Here is a 21,228-nt window from a genome sequence, read left to right as displayed (position 1 = left end):
TAATAAAGTTCAACAAAGTGAGTATTGTGTATTTATAATTATGCAAGTTATGTTTACCTGCGGTTGTATTGTGGAAGTGCCGATCAGAGAAAGCACATAGTTTTGATTAAAAATATTATAAATTGGCCCAGAAAATAGGTACAAGAACATGAATTGCTCTCCTAATGACTCAAAAAAGTCTAGAAATTCATAGAACCCAAGGCCAGAAGGGACCATTGTTATAATCTAGTCTGATCTTCTGTATAACACAGATGAGAGAACTTCCCCAAAATAATTTCTAGTGCAGATCCTTTAGAAAAACATCCAATCTTGATTTAAAAATTGTCACTGATTGGGAATCCACCATGACCTTTGGTAAATTGTTCCGATGCTTAGTTACTTTCACTGTTAAAAATTTAAACCTTATTTCCAGTCTGAATTTGTCTAGCCTCAACTTCCAGCCCTTGGATCATGTTATAGCTTTTCTTTGCTAGATTGAAAAGCCCATTATTATATATTTGTTCCCAATGTAAGGACTTGGGGGCTGTGATCAGGACTCCCCATAACCTTCTCTTTGTTAAGCTAAATAGATTCAGCTCCTCTCTGAACCCTCTCCAAGTTATCAACATCCTTATTGAATTGTGGACACCAGAACTGGACACAGTATTCCTGCAGCAATTGCACCAGTGCCAAATAGAGAGGTAAAATAACCTCTCTAATTCTACTCAAGATTCCTGTTTATGCATCCTATGATTGCATTAGCCCTTTTGGCCACAGCATCCATCTGTGATTATGGATTATGGTTCAGCTGATTATCCACCATGGCCCCCAAATCTTTCTCGGAGTCACTGCTTCCCAGGATAGAGTCCCCCATCCTGTAAGTATGGCCTACATTCCTTTTTCCTAGAGATATACATTTAACATTTAGCCATATTAAAAGGCATATTATTTGCTTGAGCCCATCTTACCAAGTGATCCAGATTGCTCTGAATTAGTGACCTGTCCTCTTCATTATTTATCACCTCCCAAACGTTTGTGTCATCTGCAAACTTTAGCAGTGATGATTTTATGTTTTTTTTTAGGTAAGTAATAAAAATGTTAAATAGCACAGGACCAAGAACCACTGTGGGACCCCACTAGAAACACACCCGTTCGATGCGAATTCCTCGTCCACAATTACATTTTGAGAACTATCAGGTAGCCAGCTTTAATATGCACCATGTTAGTGATGTATATTTATAAAAGATGAAGCGTTGCTGCTTGGGGGCAGAAGGAAGAATTACACTGGCTTTTTGTTGTTGTTGTTGTCTGTTTCCCTTCATTTATAAGTCTGCAAAATTCAGTCATTTGCAATGCATCTCAGTTAGCATGGGAATCGGCAGGATGCTACCTGTACGGTATCTGTCACAAGAGCAGAGAATTGTGTTCTTAATAACTTAACTATCTACTTCCCTCAACTTGTAATTGTGGGAAGGCGGGGGGAGTTATTTTGCTCTCCAGGGAGGTATTTTCCCTGCATGAATACGCTGGTCATTAACTTGAAGCTGAACTGCGCGGAGTCATCTGTTCCCTTTGGTTGTTTCATTTAAGTACAAATATCAAAATTGCCAGAAAACAGTAGGGGTTCTTTTCCCGTTGTCAGTCAGTCCCTTCCTCTCGCTCCTCCGCAGTACAAGTTATGGCACGTTATGTTTAAAGTACACAAGAAGAGCCACATTCTGATATCAGCAAAGCCACTAAAGCCAATGGACTAAATTTACCCCAACTTTCTTAAGGTCCACAAACATCAGGAAGTCTGCTAAGGGGCAACTGGGGCTGCATAATATGGTCTCAACCTCTCTGGTGCCCCACAGTGCATCATGTACTAGGTTCAGCGTCCACTAGCAAAACTGCCCTGGATGGAAACCAAACCGAAGCTGACCTTCTCTGGCAGAAGCCATGAGGGATGGTGGAACTGGAGCAATCACTGCCTTCCTGTGGGATGCTGGAGTGCTATTGTGCCCCCCCATACCTGCTAGATGTCTGGTAGCATGCTCTTTGCACCACAAGCGCCAAGGCTCATGCTCAAATAAATTGGTTAGTCTCTAAGGTGCCACAAGTACTCCTTTTCTTAAGGCAAGCACTGTAGGTGCTCCAAGCGCTAGGATCTAGCATCAGCTTGGCCCCACTATACCAACTATTTCCAAATGCCACACTCCTCCCAGGGCCACCAGACGCTTTGTGACCCACTCCTCCCCACCTGGCATGGAACCTCCCTGCTTCTGGAGAGTATCATCCATCCCCGCACAGCAGAAGAGATTAATTCTTAGCAGATTTACCACACTGCCCTCAGCTGATCTATGACTTCTCAACAGATTAATCACAGCAGAAATACTAACTGCCCTGAACTCTACAGTGTGGAGAATCCCCTCGCCAGTCCCTAACATAATTCTCTGGGTATGCAGTAACCACCAAAAAAGTACCATAAGAACAGCCATACTGGGTCAGACCAAAGATCCATCTAGCCCAGTATCCTGTCTTCCAACAGTGGCCAATGCCAGGTGCTTCAGAGGGATATTAAAAGAACTGAGGTTTAGGAGCTGAGTCAGCCATGTTTAATGATGGAATATCTATGCGGCAGTCTCAGCAGTATAGCCAGTCAGGAAGGATGAACCAGCAGCTAGGGTGCTCATCTGAGAGACCTGGGTTAAATTCCTTTCTCTGCCACAGATTTCCCTGAGTAACGTTCGGCAAGTCATTTAGTCTCTCTGTGCCTCAGTTCCCCCTGTGTAAAATGGGGATAATAGCACTTCCCTTCCTCAGAGGGCTGTTGTGAGGATAAATACATTAAAGATTGTGAGGCACTTGGATTTGACAGTAAGAGGGGTCAGTACTTAGGGTAAATACAGAGAGCATGGTGCCGAGAGATCAGATAGCACATGTCCCTACAGAAACAAGCTGGGTCCTTTGGCCTCACATTTTACTCAGCCAAAGATATAAAAATCTGAACAGAACAGGACATTATTTTTACCCTGTAAACACAAAGCATCCGTAAGTTATTTAAACGTCAACAGCAACTGCACTGATGTAGATTTCATCAGAGAATCTCAGCATCACCTTACAAACTTTATTTAACTCAGCCACACAGATGAATTATTATCCCTATTTTACCCATAGAGTAGTTGAAGCACAAAGGACTGTGATTTCTGCTATTTTTACTGAATGCCTTTAGTGTATCTGGTGTTGTTCAAGGATCTTCTGCTACTACAACAAAAAAGTCAGACAATACACTACACTACAGCTTCATGAGAACGTGGGTGATGGTTCAGTCTTGGGATCAGCAGTGCAGATGCCTTTGGAGGAGGGAAGAGATGTGTTACTGTTATATTTTACTGGGGGAATTATGTTTTTATTTTTAATTTGTTACTTAATTGTCACTGAACATTATTATTTACAACTTAGATACCACACTTGAGAATTGGGCAATAGATTAGATATGCTTTGCAAAAAAGCATTTTTTTAAGGCACAATATGAATAAAGGAAGGAGTCCGTTTGGCATGATAAAATAGCCTGAAGCCAATCAATCATTCTGCTACATTCAGCCTCCTTACACTCCACTGGTAATGTCTGAAAACAGATTTTCATGAAGTACAGCTATTACCAAAAGAGTTTGATTAAGTTTATATATGCCTTCTATGACTGCTTGCACCCCATGTAGTGCACTCTGGAGACGATTTTCCCTTTGTTTGCAGCAAAAAAGTTTTCCAAAACGATAAAACATATTTATGCTAATCTTTCAAACAGCTCCATCTTCTGGCATATCCATTCAACACTACATTCAAAAATCATGACTCACTTATTATCAGTTGTTAATTCTGTTTGGTTTGTAATAAACGGTGTCTGCAAAACATATGGTGAGAACTGTGAACAATAAACATCTGACTGTGAGCACTTTTGTAGCAATCTCTGAAGGGAAGGAAAGAGAAACTTCACTTTCATCGCTCAACACCAAGGGTTGATTGTACAGACAGTTGTCAGAACAACAAAAGCACAAGAAAAAAATATTGATATAACTCTTGAATAGCACGAAGGGGCGATTCTGCCACCCTTACTCACCCTGATTATTATTCACTTTTCTATGGCCCTGACTGATGAAAATACTTAAGCACATGCTTAACTTTAATCAAGTGATAAAACACATTTTAACGTCAATTGGACTCCTCACATGCTTAAGATTAGGCATGAGCTTAAGTGCCTTGCTGAATCAGGGACGACAGGGCCCTGATTCAAAGTGCTCTAAAGACAACTGGAATCTTTCTATTGACTACAATGGGCTCTGGATCACGCCCCAAGTGAGTTGTCCAAGTGAAATCCAGAGGACTAGCATAGAGAGGTACTACTCAGCAATGGGTAATGGTGGTAGAACCTAGCCCTAAACTATTAAAATTAGAAAAGATATAATAAAGAAGCTGCTACAAAGCTTTACATACTAATATAAAGATCTAAACTGCTGATTTCCAATGTCACTTGCATGACTATGACGAAGAATAAACTGAAATGGCAGACAGAATTACCTCCTAAAGAGACTGTACAAAACACATAGCTAGAACAACAGATTCTTAACAGAGGAAGATTATAAAGGCCATGTTCTGGCCTCCAGTTCTGCCTTTAATAAGAATATGACCATTCACATCCAAAGTTGCAGGATCAGAGAGATCTTTCAAATACTTCCCTCTGGACTTCACTGTGACTATTCACAGCAGAAAGCACTATGTCTGATAGGTAGGATTCAGCCCACATGCTAGAGAGCAGGATTCAGCCCAGCTTCAGCAAAGCACTTAAGTACATGCTTAAAATTTAAGCACATCATTTAAACACATCTTTAAGGCCTACTGAAGAACAAAAAAGATTTAAACAGGTTTAAGCTCTTTGCTGAACCAGGAAATAGAACTTAATTCATTAACAGTCAGACTACAAAGCGCCTGCTCACACTGGTGAGTAGTTACTCGAAAAAGCAGCTCCTTCAGTAGACTTCAGTTAAACTACTCATTCAAGTAACTGCTCACCAGTGTCAGGGGCTCACATCCCAGACCTAGCTTTCCTGTATCTTAATAGGAGTGAAAAAACAAGAAATCATGTTTTCGAGTCCATGGGTCCAACAAATTAATTTCTAATACAAAAATCTATTTATGTAGTCATTTCAAAAAAACTGTAATAAGCCCTTCATATAATGACTAATTTGTGAAAGCAGCTGACTGGATTTTATCCAGCAATCTCTGATATTCCTTACGCTTTCCTCTTTGACAAGTTGAAATCCGGAGCGAGCAAAAATAAAAGGTTATTCAAATTTTATTGAAATATATTTCCATTTTTGTACATTATTGAATGGAAGTGAAGGCTTTAAAAAGTACTTCACTTTACATTAGAATTTACTAAAATTAAAAACATTTTATTTTGAGGATGAGAAGTGACTAAGGCCCTCAATCCTGCAAACACCTAAATTCTACTCACATGAATATTCCCATTGACTACTCATACGAGTAGAATTACACACATCCCTAAGTGCTGGCAGAATGAGGATCTAAGCCCCCAAAACATCTTTGCAGTGCATATCAATCTTTTGTTGTACAGAAAACCATAAGCAGCTGCCATGTGACAGTCTTAGAGTAAAAAGAGCTCCCTAAAAGGCTAAATCTTACAATGAAAAAAGAAATCTAATACTACCAAATCACTGCATGTACTGGTAAAACAATATGATGATCCAATAACCTAGAAACAATCCAACTGCAAACAAGCAGATCAGGAAACTTGGCCAGTAAGAGAGTATTCTACATCGATAAAAGAATAAAAATCTGAAAAGATTCTTGTATATTAATGCATTAAACTTGTGCAAGCACACCTTACCACAAAAAATGTTATGATTTACATTACGCGTTATCAACCATGAACTAAACTTCCTGGTATAAAACCACAAAGATGACAAAACTGCCCTATTTACATCAATGAAATCAAGAGTTAGGATGTTTGGAATGGAGCTATTACAAAGTACTCCTGCAATGAGCTAAACAGCACAGAGGTTATATAAGTCTGTACTCTATTTATTTACTAAGTTGCGTGTTTTATAAATACACAGACATAAATAGACAGATTTTCTTAAAACAGAACAAGAAATTTCCATCAAACTCTGTGGGCCCCAGTTCAATGAAGCCAAATGATGTTAAATATTGCTATTGTAGATTGTACACGCCACTGCTAATTTTACACTAAACCAACACCGCAAAATAAAAAATAAATTTTCATGACTTTGTCTGATGCTATTCCCTAGAATGAGGTATAGCCCTGATCCTGCAAATATACATAACTTTACTACTGTGAATCTCACAGATTTTAATGGGACAGGTATATGGTAGTAAAATTGAGCATATGCTCTAATTGCGCCTTTTTTCAGAAAAGTATACGGCAGTAAAAGTGCTAATACTAAAACAGTCCGGGCTTTGCCTACAGTGGGGAAAAGTACTGAGTTAGAGAATGCATTAACTAACCTATTCTAACTAACATGATGTTAAACAAATTTTGCACCAAATGTGGATAAGCACAATCCTATTTAAAAATGCATCCGCTGGTCATGGTTACATTAGGATTAACTCCACTAAAGTCTATGCATTTTAACAGCTGTAAGACACTGTCCATGGGCTTAATCCTGCACCACTGAAGTCAATGAAACCTTTGCCATCAACCTCAATGAGTGCAGGATCAGGCAGTATTTTTGAATCACCTTCCATATTTACAAGTCAAAGCTGGGAGCAATTTGACCCTTTATGTATGGTTTTGATTAAACAATGAAAAGGAAATAAATATACAGGACATATTCCCAAATCCCCTGCAAAGCTTGGGCCTGTTGCCATTGACTCTGGTGGGAGCAGGAGCAGGGTCCTTAGCATTTTGGTATCTTTCCTTTCTGTACTCTAAAAACAGTTTGATTTGATTACACATAAAACAAGTCATATGCTTGAAATTTATTAGACTGGAAAAGTATGCACCAGATCACTCTAATAAGCAGAACAATGAATCATCATCTACATTAAAACTAACTATACTCGGTTCAGACCAGTGAGTGCCTGGCTCCACATCCTCTGCTTCTGGGGCAAGACTCACCCTTCAGCTCTTGCCTGGATTTTCCTTTCATCAACCCACTACTCAGCCACCCTTTTGCCCTTTCTTGCACTGCCTCGCCCTATAAAAGGAACAGAACTATAAATACAAACCTTTCAAGTGTGAAAATTCCAGTGCTCGGAAATAATTATTTATCATTTTGTGACTCAAACAGTTTACAAAAGCTAGAGGGAGAATGGGCTGGAGGGGGGAACCCACCTAATTCTGAATGTTTATGTCTGGGAATATATTGCAAGGTGATCAGAGATCCCAGATTTTCTCAATGCCTGCTCCTTTGTCTTAGATGTTCCACAGTTAATAGAGTTTTTGTTGAATTATATACATAGGCCAACACCAAAGCAGAAAACTTACAGTGACATAAAGGTTGAGTTATGAAAAATAAAATTGATATTACATTAAATCAGTTAAACTACATTAAACAGGTGATCAGAGCAAGGGTTGTGTGTCCTGTTCTTGGCTTTGCAACTGACTTACCTCTCCATGTCTCAGTTTACCCATCTATGATATGGATATAATACCATTTTATAAACTTCCCACAGGAATTTTGTGATGTTAATTTATGTTTTTAAAACCTTGGCTGAAAGGCATTATAGAGATTGAAAATTACTGCTATTAGAGCATTATAAACAACAAAGTAAAGAAAATAATTCAGGGAGGAAAAGTTATAAGTAGAGCGGGTCAAAACAAAAAATTAGATTAAAAATGTTTTTCAATACATTGGAAATGAAAAATTTAGCCATTCCCTCACACACACTTTTTTCTTTCCTCTTGTCCCTTCTCCTCTTACCCCTCTTCCAGCCCCAGCCCCACCCCCTGTTTTCCTGCTGAATTCAACAGAATGAATGATGGTGGGAAATTTTTTTTGTTTCTTTTTCTTTCTTCCTTTTGCAGCTTTTGAAAGTTTCCTCAACTTTGGACAACTTGCAGTTTGTTAAAAGAAGAAAAAAGAAAAAACCCCTGGACATCGTTTATTCTATTGCATCCAACACTAAAATGAAAAAGAAGGAAAGAGGAAAAGCAGTAGGAAGTGGAAAAAATAAAACAAAACAAAACTGAAAGACCAAAAGATCTGAACATTTTGAGAAAAATCTTCAAGAAAAGTTGCAGGACCCAAAACATCATTCAATTTCTAAATCCATGGAACAAAGATGACTTCAATATATTCTGCCAAGTTTTTTTCATTTTTCGACCTGCTCCAGTCTGTAGCTAATGGAAATGAAGAATGAAAACCATCCTAAAAATAAATCATAGATAGGACCACATGCTATATTTCAGATTCAAAGTAAAGCTTTCCAAACTTTTGGGGTATTCTAATCTCTCACAGATATGCATATGACCCCAATACTGTAGCATCTCAGCACTTCTCAGCCTTCAGTATATGTTCAGAGCAGCCCTGTGAGGCAGGGAAATGCCTTTATCCCCATTTTACAGATGGTAAATGGAGATACAAATTATTAATTACTATTATTAGCGTACTATGAACTATAAGAAAAAGTTGTAAGTAAGACTAATGCCCAAATCCTCAAAGGTATTTAGGTTTCAGAGTAACAGCCGTGTTAGTCCGTATTCGCAAAAAGAAAAGGAGTACTTGTGGCACCTTAGAGACTAACCAATTTATTTGAGCATAAGCTTTCGTGAGCTACAGCTCACTTCATCGGATGCATACTGTGGAAAGTGTAGAAGATCTTATTATATACACACAAAGCATGAAAAAATACCTCCTCCCACCCCACTCTCCTGCTGGTAATAGCTTATCTAAAGCGATCACTCTCCTTACGATGTGTATGATAATCAAGTTGGGCCATTTCCAGCACAAATCCAGGTTTTCTCACCCCCCCCCCCCCCACACACAAACAAACTCACTCTCCTGCTGGTAATAGCTTATCCAAAGTGACCACTCTCCTTACATTGTGTATGATAATCAAGGTGGGCCATTTCCAGCACAAATCCAGGGTTTAACAAGAATGTCTGAGGGGGGGGTTAGGAAAAAACAAGGGGAAATAGGCTATCTTGCATAATGACTAAGCCACTCCCAGTCTCTATTCAAGCCTAAGTTAATTGTATCCAATTTGCAAATGAATTCCAATTCAGCAGTTTCTTGCTGGAGTCTGGATTTGAAGTTTTTTTGTTGTAAAATAGCGACTTTCATGTCTGTAATCGCGCCTAATGCCCACTGAAATCTACGGAAATTAGGCCGATAACTACCTTCTGAAGATCTCAGTTTAAGTGACTTGGCCAAAATCACGCAGAGCAGGGAACTGAATCCAGGTCTCCAAAACCCCAGGTAAATGACTTAAAAGCAGACTACCCTTCCTGATCCAATTTGCCTGTTTAGCAGTGCAGACATCAGCTACCAAGAAAATGTTACTAGATACACTTCCAATTTTTAGAAAAAGTGTTTTAGAACATGACTTTTCCAAAGGTAAGTTAAAACCAGTAAATGAAACATCTACTTTGCAGAGTAGTAATAAATGAAGATATAAGAAGCTAATATCCAACATTCTAAGTAGACATTAAAACTTGGTTTCATATACATTTCAATTTACATTTTCACCAGTGTTAACCCATTCTCTCTTCACCATTACTTCTCTGCCACATGGATCCCACCTAAAAAGAGTCCATGGATTTAAGGCTTTTCCCTAATATTCTCCATTAATTTATCATCATCATCATCATTATTGCAGTTGTGCTCAAAATCCCCAACCTGGATCAAGTTCCATTGTGCTAAACAGTATACAAACATCTAGAAAGATGCAGAACCTGCCGTAAAGAGTTTACAATCTAACTTGTAATAAGACACAGCTACAGATCACAACAAACTATAATAGGTGGAAAGAGGGAGAGAGGATAAGAGCTCTCCTTTGGAATAACAGTGTGGGCAAGTACCCCATGCACTCCTTTCCTGGGGTTTTGCTTTATTAAACAAAAACAATAAATGCTCTTCCCAGGGATCCTCTCGCAGGACTGCTCAAACCATACCCTAGATCCTCCTTCCCTTAGAGAGAAACATCTGCCTAACAACTCACATGCCTCAGTAGGTCAGTGTGCTCACTTAGCCCTGTATCAACCCCTGCTACCAGACTGGGACATTTCATGCTAAAAATGCCAGTTTGTTACTATTAATTACAAAGGGAAAACTGTTAAATGTCTTAAAAGTTTACAGCCATAATGGAAAGATTTCTAGCCATTTCAGATTATTATTTCTGCAGTGCTACCAATTCTCATTGCTTTACTATGTCTCTCACAATGTTTGGTGTTAGATCCTGAAGGGATGAATCTTAGCTCATTAAAAAAAAAAAAAAAAATTATGGTTGCAGAGAAATGCTTGACAGCGTGAAATCTCAAGGCCCAAGAATCAGAAGGCAAATCAAAAGAACCCATTAAAAATAAATTATTAATGATTTTTAAGTTGAGCTCATGAGTTGGGGTGGGGAGGGTATGAGGGAAGGGCTGACTCGTGTTTTTTGAATACTGGGGATTGGCAAGTCTGGTATTGCACTAAGCCATGGATCAAGGGTCACTGTGCTAGTGGAGGTACAAACAAGAGTCAACAGGTAGACATTCAGAATGTAAAATCATCTATATAATACGGAGTCCCATTATAGCCACCGCACGCAGCAATATCTATCGTTAAAGTTGCCTGACACTTTCAATTATAAGACTGTTTTCAGTTGCATACATATAAAATTTTGCCAAACTGTTTGGGCTGAAATTTTGCATGTCAGTCTTCGGCCTAAGGCACTTTCCAGACTTTTTGGAAAGTTTCAGCTAAAACAGTTCAGCTGCTTCCGAGAACGAGGTGAGGGGAAAAATGTGTTGTTTTGCCCATGTTAAAAACCTTTACAACTACAATTGTTTTGGCAAGAAACTCTAGAGCCTCCGTGCTTTGCAGCAGGGACTTGAAATTTGGCACGGGGGTCATGCTGGTGTTAGCGATGTGCCTTTTTCTGTCTTTTTTTTTTTTTTTTTTTTTTTTTTTTTTTAAAAGAGCCCAAATCATTCCTAGTTATAAACCTCTGAAAAAACTGCACTTTACATATGCTCAGTATTAAGAATCTGGAGGACAGTTTCTCTAAAGATTCTGTTCACACCAAGCACGCGCCCTCCCCCTCACAGCCTCTACATGCTAACCAAATGGTACATGCACCATTCCCACTGACCAAACGGACATGTACCATCCCAGGAATGAGCCGGGCTTCTCCTGCAATTGCTCCTCTCCGCTGTTGTGTGCCAGAGCGGGGCTAGGTGCCAGAACTGACAGCAGGCAGATTGTCTCCTCTGTGCACTCAGTGCTCCCCCTGCCAGTGCCCAGGCAGAGAAGAAGAAACACCTTGACTCGTATGCACAGGGATGAGAGAATTGGAACTGGTGGAAAAGGGGTCGAGAATAGAGCTGATTGGAAATTTTCAGACAAAACTTTTTTGGGAGGGGGTGGGGTCACAAAATGCTAATTTGTCAAAACCCCAAACTCTTCATGGGACTGAACTGGAAAAACTTCCATTGGGAAAGGCTTTCCAGGTCCAGGTCCTAATTGCTGGTTAAAGCCCACCCCAGAATAGGCTGGGATGGAGGAAAGCAGCACAGAGTGAGTGTCCCACATCCCAGGTGAGTGCCCTAATCCCTGGCTATTGGCTATTTTAGGGCAGATCTCTCTCTGTTTTTTCACAAAAATCTTTGAAAGGTCTTGGTTTCATTCTGATGTGGAATGGGAACATTTTTGAAAAATCTGAAAGTTTCATGGGAGGGGAAAACTATTTCCTGATCTAGCTAGGAGCTGGGAAAGGGAAAGGAACACGGACGGGAACAAGAGAGAGAGGAGACGGGCTAAGGCTAGTGCTGAAGGGGAAGGCAGTAGCAGGGGTGAAAAGGGGCTTGGAAAAAAATAGCATATAATCACGTAATTAAAGACTGTCATAATACTACTCACAAGAGGGCCGAAAGAAGGTTGCACAGGAAACCTTACTCCTGGCATTTCCTAACTTTTGAGTGCTTGGAGGAAAAACTTGACATCTGCTTTGCTTCAGTCAATATTTAACATCTCAGGTCAAAAAAAATATTAACAATCACCTGAACAGAAATTAATACATACATACTTAATCAGAATCAAGTCTCGGTTGGTTACTCTACAGCTGCTAACTGCTAGAGCAAAGATTAGCCCTGTAAACAGATCACTGTATCCATGGTAAAGTGTCATTCAATGTTTAACTTTTTAACACATAAGAAGGTACTTTGTTAACTGCTAGGAACCAGGAGGTCATTATAGCTACTATAAACTGTGAAAACGGAAAAAACAATCATCTGGTTATAGGACTGCGGGAGAGCCAAGGGCTCTCAGCTCCTCCAGCTGGATACTGACTGCCAGGAAATGCCCTCACCATCATTCATTATTCCTTAGTCCAACATTTTGTTTAGCAACCTGTTTCTTTTTAAAAAAATTATTTTCACAGTCAGGGGAACTTCCAATTTGTACTGAAAATAAACGGCAAAAACGTGAATCAGCTGTTAGTAAAGCCTCCCAGACCGCAGGACAAATGTTGCTATGAACATTTCACTTTTGCTCCTTCTGGGTGCTTGTTTGGCCAAAAGATGTTTACAAAGTTTTTGCAGAATGGTTCTCTCGGAAATTATATCTATGTAGTGCTGCCACTCCACTGCCTCACACATAACAATTCTTTCCCTGTCTTCATCACTTCAACGCAGAAGCAATGTTCAGGAAAGCATCTACAATATGGGAGAACACTTGTTTAATTCAGCAGGTCTGTTCTGGCCTTCCAGAAGTACATCCATTGAAAGCAGATTGCATGCTACAGACTTTGGTCCCAATCCTGCTCCTCTGAAGAGCTCTGCTGACTTCAGTGGGGGTCTGTCCATACAGCGGTCATTGCAGGAACAGATTCTGCCACCCCTATTTGTGTTAGCTGGTGCTTACTTCACCAGATGTTCCCTTGAAAAGGTGGCCACAGCTGATTTTTATTTATTAGGAGCAGTATTTCTCAACTATCGGTTAAACAGTGATAGGTTTAACATTAGCTGATGTGTTAAAATGACACGATCATCCAACTCCAGTAGGTATCGCACAAAATGTAGTGCCCAAGTCCCAAAGAGAGATGCCCAGAAATATCAGATACACAGAACTTTTGGAGAGGCTTCCAAAACCTTGCATAAGAATCCAACAACGGAATCTGCATGCTTTTTTGCTATAGAAATGGACACAACATTTTAAGGCATTGGGTGTTTTTTTAATATACAATATGATTTTCACCAATCACAGTCCAGAAGTAATGCATATTTAATGTATTTTGACACAATTAACATTTACGGGCCTGATGCTAAGAGGCCAATTACCACTGAAGTAAGATCAGGGCATCTATTTTTAATGATGGAACTAGTGTCCAAATACACCATACCCCAAACAATTATTAATTTTTTGGACTTGCCCCTGAGTAGTTATTTATAGCACCAGAGTATACTTACAAATAAAGAGATTTTTTAGTCAAACACATGAAAAGGAACTGGAAAACCAGAAGGGTCATTCATTGCCTCACTATTTCTCAGTCAATTAACATTATCTCTAAAGTACAGTACTGTGATGGAGAGAAGAGAGTTAAAAGTACCAAAATAGTTGGCCCCTAAGCCCAATATAAGCAATCACTATTGAAGTCACTCAACATAATTATAATTGTTGTGCTATACTGGATCATTGAAGGACAACTCCTGCTTCCACTAAAGTCAATGGCAAAACTCCCGTTGATTTCAATGAAGCTAGATTTTGGCTCTTAAATCTTAACTCTACTTAATCAGGCAAGTGTTAACAGTTTTGTTTGTATAAAATGTAAATAATTTAAGTGATAATCTTGGATATTTGTTAGATTAGTTGATTTAAAGGGTAGTTTAGGCTCAAAATCTACGATTTTTTTAAAGAAGTCTATTACAAAGCTCACATAAGAAGAAATTATTTTTATCAATTATTTTCTTTTAAATTGCAATTGAAACTCTTCCCTGTGAATTTAATCATTCACGGGACATGTATGCAGGGCTGATGAGGCAGCATTACCCTAAAGGACAACAGCTGCAAAGTGAAACTGACAAGGAAGAGAAGCAAAACTGCCCTGCCGGCTTCAACTGTTCAAGATAAATAGGATGCAGAAAGCAAGTGAACAGCATAAGGAGAACATCAGACTTCGTAAATTTTCAGTTTTATGCATGTAAAACACGACTTGTAATGCAGATTATAAGAAACCAGATGAACGATGATTTTGTGATTAAAGTATCAGGAGTTTGGGTTCTATTCCTGCCTCTACCTCAAACTCCCTGTGTGACAAACTGGGTAATTTCGTCATATTTAATTTAAACCTGCCAGTGTTCTTTTAATTAGAGCTTTGCATTTTTTCCAAACTTACCTGGAATAATCAGAAATAAGAGCCTGGGGAGAGTTTTACTTTCAGTTTCCAAGAGGTCTTTCCAGGGCCCACACTTTAAGACCTGAGTAGCTGCTCCACAACAGTAAATAAATTCTTCATACAGAGGGACCTGCTCTTCTGATCCTGGTCTCGTGCTCTCTGCTAAACAGAACAAGAGGCTGTCATAACATATCAGTAAATATTTATGTACAATTAGCACCACAGCACTAAACACCCCATCATTAAACCATAAATAACCAAAGAAACCCAGTTCCCATGTCCAGTGTTCAACAACGACCTGATTCAGTAACTACTGCTTTAGTATATTGTAGACATTGGTATAAAGATACAGAGGCCACTAAATTGGGGGCGCATGGCTCTGACATATACACTGATCAATCAGGCCATAACACAGTACAATCGTTACACCTGCTACACCTCTGGGTCCATCCATCTTGCAATACATCTCATATTGCAAAGCTGCTAGTGCAAAGACTGACTGGGGTTTTCTGGACAAGGAGAAATCACCCCCAGAGCTATATATTTACAGTTTTGGTCCAATAGCAGGAAACAGATAACAGAGAAGGATTACTTTATATTTACTAAAACAGGACAAGGAGGTCCTCATTCAACAAGATAAACTTTCAACAATGTGAGTAACCCCACTGACTCAGATGCTTAAAACTAGGCATGTGTTTAAGTACCTTGCTGAACTGTGGCCATAGTAAGACAAAATGGGTTCTACACTAATGCACAGAAGATGCTTTGCTCCAAACTTCCCTGTGTGACTTCTTGCGCAAATCATTCAATAACTTATCCGTGCCTCAGTTTCTCACACCATAAAATGGTGATAAGGAGAGTTAAGGAGAGCTGTGACAAATGACAATGTTTATAAAGTGCTTTGAGAGCCACAAGTGGAAGACTCTAATACTGAAGATGCTACATGTTGTATAACAAGACAAGGCATGACTGCAAGTGGACACTACTGACAAAGGAACAGAAGTAACACAGCATCACCATTAAAGTGAAGCTGTCAGCATCAAATCTGATATTAAGTACTTTAAGTTACTGCTTCTGTCTCCGAGTTCCCTTTGTCAGTTATTATGGTATTTACATGATATATTCCTAACTTTTTAAAGAAAGTTTTCCTCTCCCCTGAAACTGAGTGCAAAGACCCAAAACAAAACTAACAGGGGAAAACTGACTAGCTAAAAGCCAGATCCTGCATTCAGATGCAAGAAAGCAGGCCATGGAACTCCAGGAAGCTCTGTGAGGGAGCAAGGTTCTACCCAGGTGGCTGTAATGGGCAGATCCTTGTCTAAAAGGAAAGAAACAGTGCACTGATTAGGCACAACTGCACATTAAAAACAAACTGAAAAAAAGAAAAGAGAATATTTTCCCCCTTAGGCATTATAGTACATGCAACAATGGTAGGGTAATAAAAATTGTGTTCCCGCTTTAATCTCAATATGAATAACAATGACTCTTGGCAGCTCTGAGATGGGATGTTCACCCCACACTTATCCTGAAGAGGTTAATGGAAGCCAGTTAGGCCAATTAACCTATTAAGCTACAAACTGGAAGAATTAAGGCTGAGAAAAACGCCCTAATTAGGGGAAGTTCACCTGTGCAGGAACAGTCAGGGCTTCTACAAAGCCAGGGAGCTGATAGCAGAGAGGGGCTGCAGGGAAGTATTCTGCAATCGCTCCACGGGAAAAGTCTGTTTGGGGCTAGAGAAGCAAGTAGCCTACAGGGAGGAGGGAATTCTGGGTCTGGCAAACCTAGGGAAGGAGGGAAGCCAGAAGGGTAGGAAAGGCTCAGGTGAAAGGCAGCAAGGTCCAGAATGGGACAGACCTCAGTTGCTCATTAGAGGGTCTTTGAGCTGGAACCCGGAATAGAGGGTGGGCCTAGGTTCCCCTACCAGCTGCTGGGGAAGCGGTACCATGGGGCAGTGAATGGGAAGACTGCTTAAGACTGCTGGTAAGGAAGGCCTTTGTTACCCCGGAAGGGGGAAACATACATAGTGAGAAGAAAAGGAGTACTTGTGGCACCTTAGAGACTAACCAATTTATTTGAGCATAAAAGCTTATGCTCAAATAAATTGGTTAGTCTCTAAGGTGCCACAAGTACTCCTTTTCTTTTTGCGAATACAGACTAACACGGCTGCTACTCTGAAACCATACATAGTGAGGTGACTGGAGGACAAGTCACAAAGAGGGACCACACAGCCTCAGAGAGTGAAAGAAAAAGCAGCAGCCTGGCATGCAGTGAGCAGCAGAAGGGGGCCTCACATCTGTAAAGAGCTAATCCCCAGAGCTCCACCTGCAGCGAGTGGACCCCATGACAGGCTCAACAAGACTAACATGCCAGCCTCACTAAACACAGAATGGGAGGTGATATCAGCATGGCATACTGATGTGTGTTACCACCATCATCTATAATTTGTATTCAGATAAGGCCCAACTGAGATCGGAGCCCTCATTGTGGTAGGTGATGTCCAAACAGATAGTAAAAGACAGTCCCTACCCTGAAGACCTTATGATCTAAATAGACAAGTCAGATAAAGGGTGGCAGAGGAAAGCACTGGAGAAGTTACTTGCCCAACATCACAGCCCGTCAATGGTCAAACTGGAAATAGAATTCACATTTCTTAGGCCACAGTCCAGTACCCTGCCTCCCAGCCTTGTTTGTACTCTCAACCTCACTTCCACTATAATGTCGTTTTTGTCTGGGAATATTTATAGGATGCAAGGAAAGGTCTTCATCGTCTAAAGCTACGTTGGCTTGTTCAAATTATATATCTGTGTCAAAATTTAATTTCAGTGTGTTTTCTTAATTCTTTAACCATCTGAATACAGCAATGAAAAAGAAAACAATGCACTATAATATGAAACTATAAGGGCCACACAAATATAACAACCAATAAGTATATTAATCATTTAGAAACTTTCTAGTATTCAAGTGGAGGTCACCTGGGAACTGAATAATTTTGTCAGCCAGGAGCTTTTGTTCACCTCTAGACACATCTGTAATATTAGTCAAAAAGGTGTGTGTGTTCATCAACTCACTAGTTATGAATAAAAATGTCATCAACGTGAACTATGACACACATGTGAATGTTTGCCAAAAGGATCATTTATCAAGAAGTGGCAGGTGCATTTGTCAAACCAGAAGACTTGTAAAGTCATAAGCGTTGGCCTTGTTTCAATGTTATTTTATACATATATCATCTCTTGGGGCTGTGACCCAAGAAACCCTTACTACCAACTGGCAAAGAGGTTACAGGAATGTCTTGATTCTGTTATGTACATTCTGCTTCAAAGAATGCTATGTGAGGTCTTAAATGTATCAAGGTACGAGTCACCACAAGAATTAAAAAAAAACAAAACAGGTTTTCTCTCAGACAAGAGATCTTTATTCACCTCTCTCTGTGTCAGATGTAAACCAAACACTGAAACCTAACGTAATGGATACCCATTTACATATGAAATCAACAGAGAAGGAGCACTCGGGAAAAAGAAGCCCTGGGTGGTTATACTGTCTCTATGTACAGACAAACTTTTTCCGACACTTATGAAGTAAATGGGCAATGCATTTACATTGATGAAAATGGGAGATCAGCCAACCTTGGTCGAAATGCTGCAGAGGACTTTTGGGGGTGAGATAAACTTCTTGAGATCAGAAGTTAACCTGTTAAAGTTTGGTCTCTAGAAAGCAAGTTATGATTTTGTTTTATATGCAAGCCTTTGTTGCCAATATTCTGACTCATTAACATTTAAATCTTTGACAATAAACTTATTCTTGTTTTCACTATTCATATATCTACGTGCTGTAACATTAAGCAAGGTGATGATCCTGAGCCGAATTCTACAAGCTGGTGTGCACAGTGGTCCTTTAGGGACAGCAGACCTGGTATTTGTGTCCAGTGGAGAAGGGGATGAACACTACAGGGAAACACTTCAAAAGGACTCAGGGACTGGAGTGCACCCACTGTTAAGCCACAAGGCAAAGAAAGAGCTGGCATAGCCCAGAAGAGTGTGTTTGGGTGATTAACACGCTGGTGGTGTCAAGGAGCCAACACCCAGGTAAACACAAGCAAGACCCTCTGTCATAAATATAAAGGGAAGGGTAAACCCCTGTAAAATCCCTCCTGGCCAGAGGAAATCTCCTCTCACCTGTAAAGGGTTAAGAAGCTAAAGGTAACCTCGCTGGCACCTGACCAAAATGACCAATGAGGAGACAAGATAACTTCAAAAGCTGGGAGGAGGGAGAGAAACAAAGGGTATGTGTCTGTCTATATTTTGTCTTTGCCGGGGATAGACCAGGAATGAAGCCTTAGAACTTTTAGTAAGTAATCTAGCTAGGTACGTGTTAGATTATGATTTCTTTAAATGGCTGAGAAAAGAATTGTGCTGAATAGAATAACTATTTCTGTCTGTGTATCTTTTTTGTAACTTAAGGTTTTGCCTAGAGGGGTTCTCTATGTTTTGAATCTAATTACCCTGTAAAGTATTTACCATCCTGATTTTACAGGGGGGATTTTTTTTTATTTCTATTTACTTCTATTTCTATTAAAAGTCTTCTTGTAAGAAAACTGAATGCTTTTTCATTGTTCTCAGATCCAAGGGTTTGGGTCTGTGGTCACCTATGCAAATTGGTGAGGCTTTTTATCCAACATTTCCCTGGAAAGGGGGGGTGCAAGTGTTGGGAGGATTGTTCATTGTTCTTAAGATCCAAGGGTCTGGGTCTGTAGTCACCTAGGCAAATTGGTGAGGCTTTTTACCAAACCTTGTCCAGGAAGTGGGGTGCAAGGTTTTGGGAAGTATTTTGGGGGGAAAGACGTGTCCAAACAGCTCTTCCCCAGTAACCAGTATTTGTTTGGTGGTGGTAGCGGCCAATCCAAGGACAAAGGGTGGAATATTTTGTACCTTGGGGAAGTTTTGACCTAAGCTGGTAAAGATAAGCTTAGGAGGTTTTTTTCATGCAGGTCCCCACATCTGTACCCTAGAGTTCAGAGTGGGGGAGGAACCTTGACATGGTGGCAGAGTGGTGGGATTAACCTGAAATCATTTTGAGATCCAGTTGAGATTTTGTTGAACTAGAAATACAGATTTTTAAAAAGGAAGTCCAGAAGCAGCTGAAACTGAAAGCAGCTTGTTTTTTTTTTCTCTGCTTTGTGGCCAAGCAGAGACAAAAGGGGATTATCTTTGTGAATTGCAGGTTTTCTTTGCCTGGAGGCAGGGTACTTAACTCCTGCAGGGAAATTCACAGTCTTCCAACCCAGAGTTTTTTTTTTCCCTAAAAGTAAGTAGAAGGGGGGGTGTTCTACCCATTTGCCTGGAGACAAAAGTGGCAAGGGTTTTTTTTTTGGATTTTGATTTTTTACAAGGAGCACAAGTTTAAAAAGGAAACTTGGTTTTTCTTTGGGCTGGGTAAACAGGTTTCAAAGTAGCTGGAAGTTTTTGCTTTGATTTGGGCCCAGAGCAGAGACAAGGGAATTGTTTTTTTTTTTTTGTTTTTTTTTTGTAGGCTGACAATCACTATCAGAGAATAGGTATTCTATTCCAGCACAGCAAAATTTTACAGCCAAGTTTTTTTTTGTTTATTTCTAAACCTCGGGTGTAAAGTTAGTTAAAAACAGAGAGGTTAGAATGACAATATCTGCGGCTCGACTACGGCTGGAATTAGCCAGATTTCAGGCTGAGGAAAGACAAAGGGAACATGAAAGACAGATAGAACTCATGCGGCTGAAGAAGGAGGAGAAGGAACAAGAAAGGGAGGCAGCGAAAGAGGCAGCGAAAGAGGCAGAACAACACCAAGCGGCTGCTCACAGGAGAGCTATGGAAGCAAGGGACAAAGAGCTGGAGGAGAAGGAAAAAGAGAGGAAGTATGTGGAGGAGATAGAGAAGATAAAGGCTCAGGAGAATATCCCAACAAACCCTAGCTATCCTTCTCCAAGTACCACTTCCCATCCCAGAAAGTTCCCCACCTACAAAGCAGGCGATGATACTGAGGCCTTCCTAGAAAACTTCGAAAGGGCCTGCCTTGGGTACAACATCTCTACTGACCAATACATGGTAGAGCTGAGGCCGCAGCTCAGTGGACCCTTAGCTGAGGTGGCAGCTGAAATGCCTAAAGAACACATGAACAAGTATGAACTGTTTAAATCCAAGGCGAGAGTCAGAATGGGGATAACACCCGAGCAGTCTCGTCGGAGGTTCAGAGCCCTAAGGTGGAAACCAGATGTGTCATTTACCCGACATGCCTACCACATTGTGAAGCATTGGGAGGCCTGGATATCCGGAGCAAGTGTTGAATCTCCAGTAAATTTGCCCTTCCTAATGCAAATGGAACAATTCTTAGAGGGTGTTCCTGAGGAAATAGAAAGATACATCCTAGATGGGAAGCCCAAAACTGTAATCGAGGCAGGAGAGATTGGAGCCAGATGGGTGGAGGTGGCAGAGAAGAAGAAAACTGGTCGCAGTTGGAGCGGAGACCAGAAGGGACAACCCCAGACCACACCCTATTACCGGGGGCCGCCCAAAGCCCCACCTACCTCCCAAAGAACCCTCCAGACCCCTTATCGTCCCTCCACCCCGTTCTCCAGCAACCCTCCTCGCCCCAGTGACCAGTCAGCTGGACGATGTTTTAAATGTAACGAGCTGGGGCATGTAAAGGCCAACTGCCCCAAGAACC

At 40.4% G+C, this 21,228-nt stretch overlaps 1 protein-coding gene across 6 annotated transcripts in view; it reads right to left on the bottom strand.

Moving 5' to 3' along the window:
• LDAH (lipid droplet associated hydrolase) overlaps positions 1-21,228 on the bottom strand; it is a 176,573-nt gene that overhangs the window by 138,411 nt on the left and 16,934 nt on the right. For 3 of the 6 annotated variants that reach the window (XM_037893992.2, XM_037893996.2, XM_037893995.2), the window contains exon 2: positions 14,533-14,694. The exons of 1 other annotated variant lie outside the window; for it this stretch is intronic. In XM_037893992.2, the coding sequence (XP_037749920.1) occupies positions 14,533-14,694 (162 nt within the window). The remainder of the gene's footprint in view (positions 1-14,532; positions 14,695-21,228) is intronic. 2 more of the 6 variants (XM_043542205.1, XM_037893994.2) reach the window with 1 other exon arrangement.

Source organism: Chelonia mydas, chromosome 3, assembly GCF_015237465.2.
Source record: "Chelonia mydas isolate rCheMyd1 chromosome 3, rCheMyd1.pri.v2, whole genome shotgun sequence".
In the NCBI taxonomy this organism is placed as follows: Eukaryota; Metazoa; Chordata; order Testudines; family Cheloniidae; genus Chelonia; species Chelonia mydas.
Note: the sequence above shows the minus strand (reverse complement) of the source record. Positions and strands in the feature narration are given on the sequence as shown.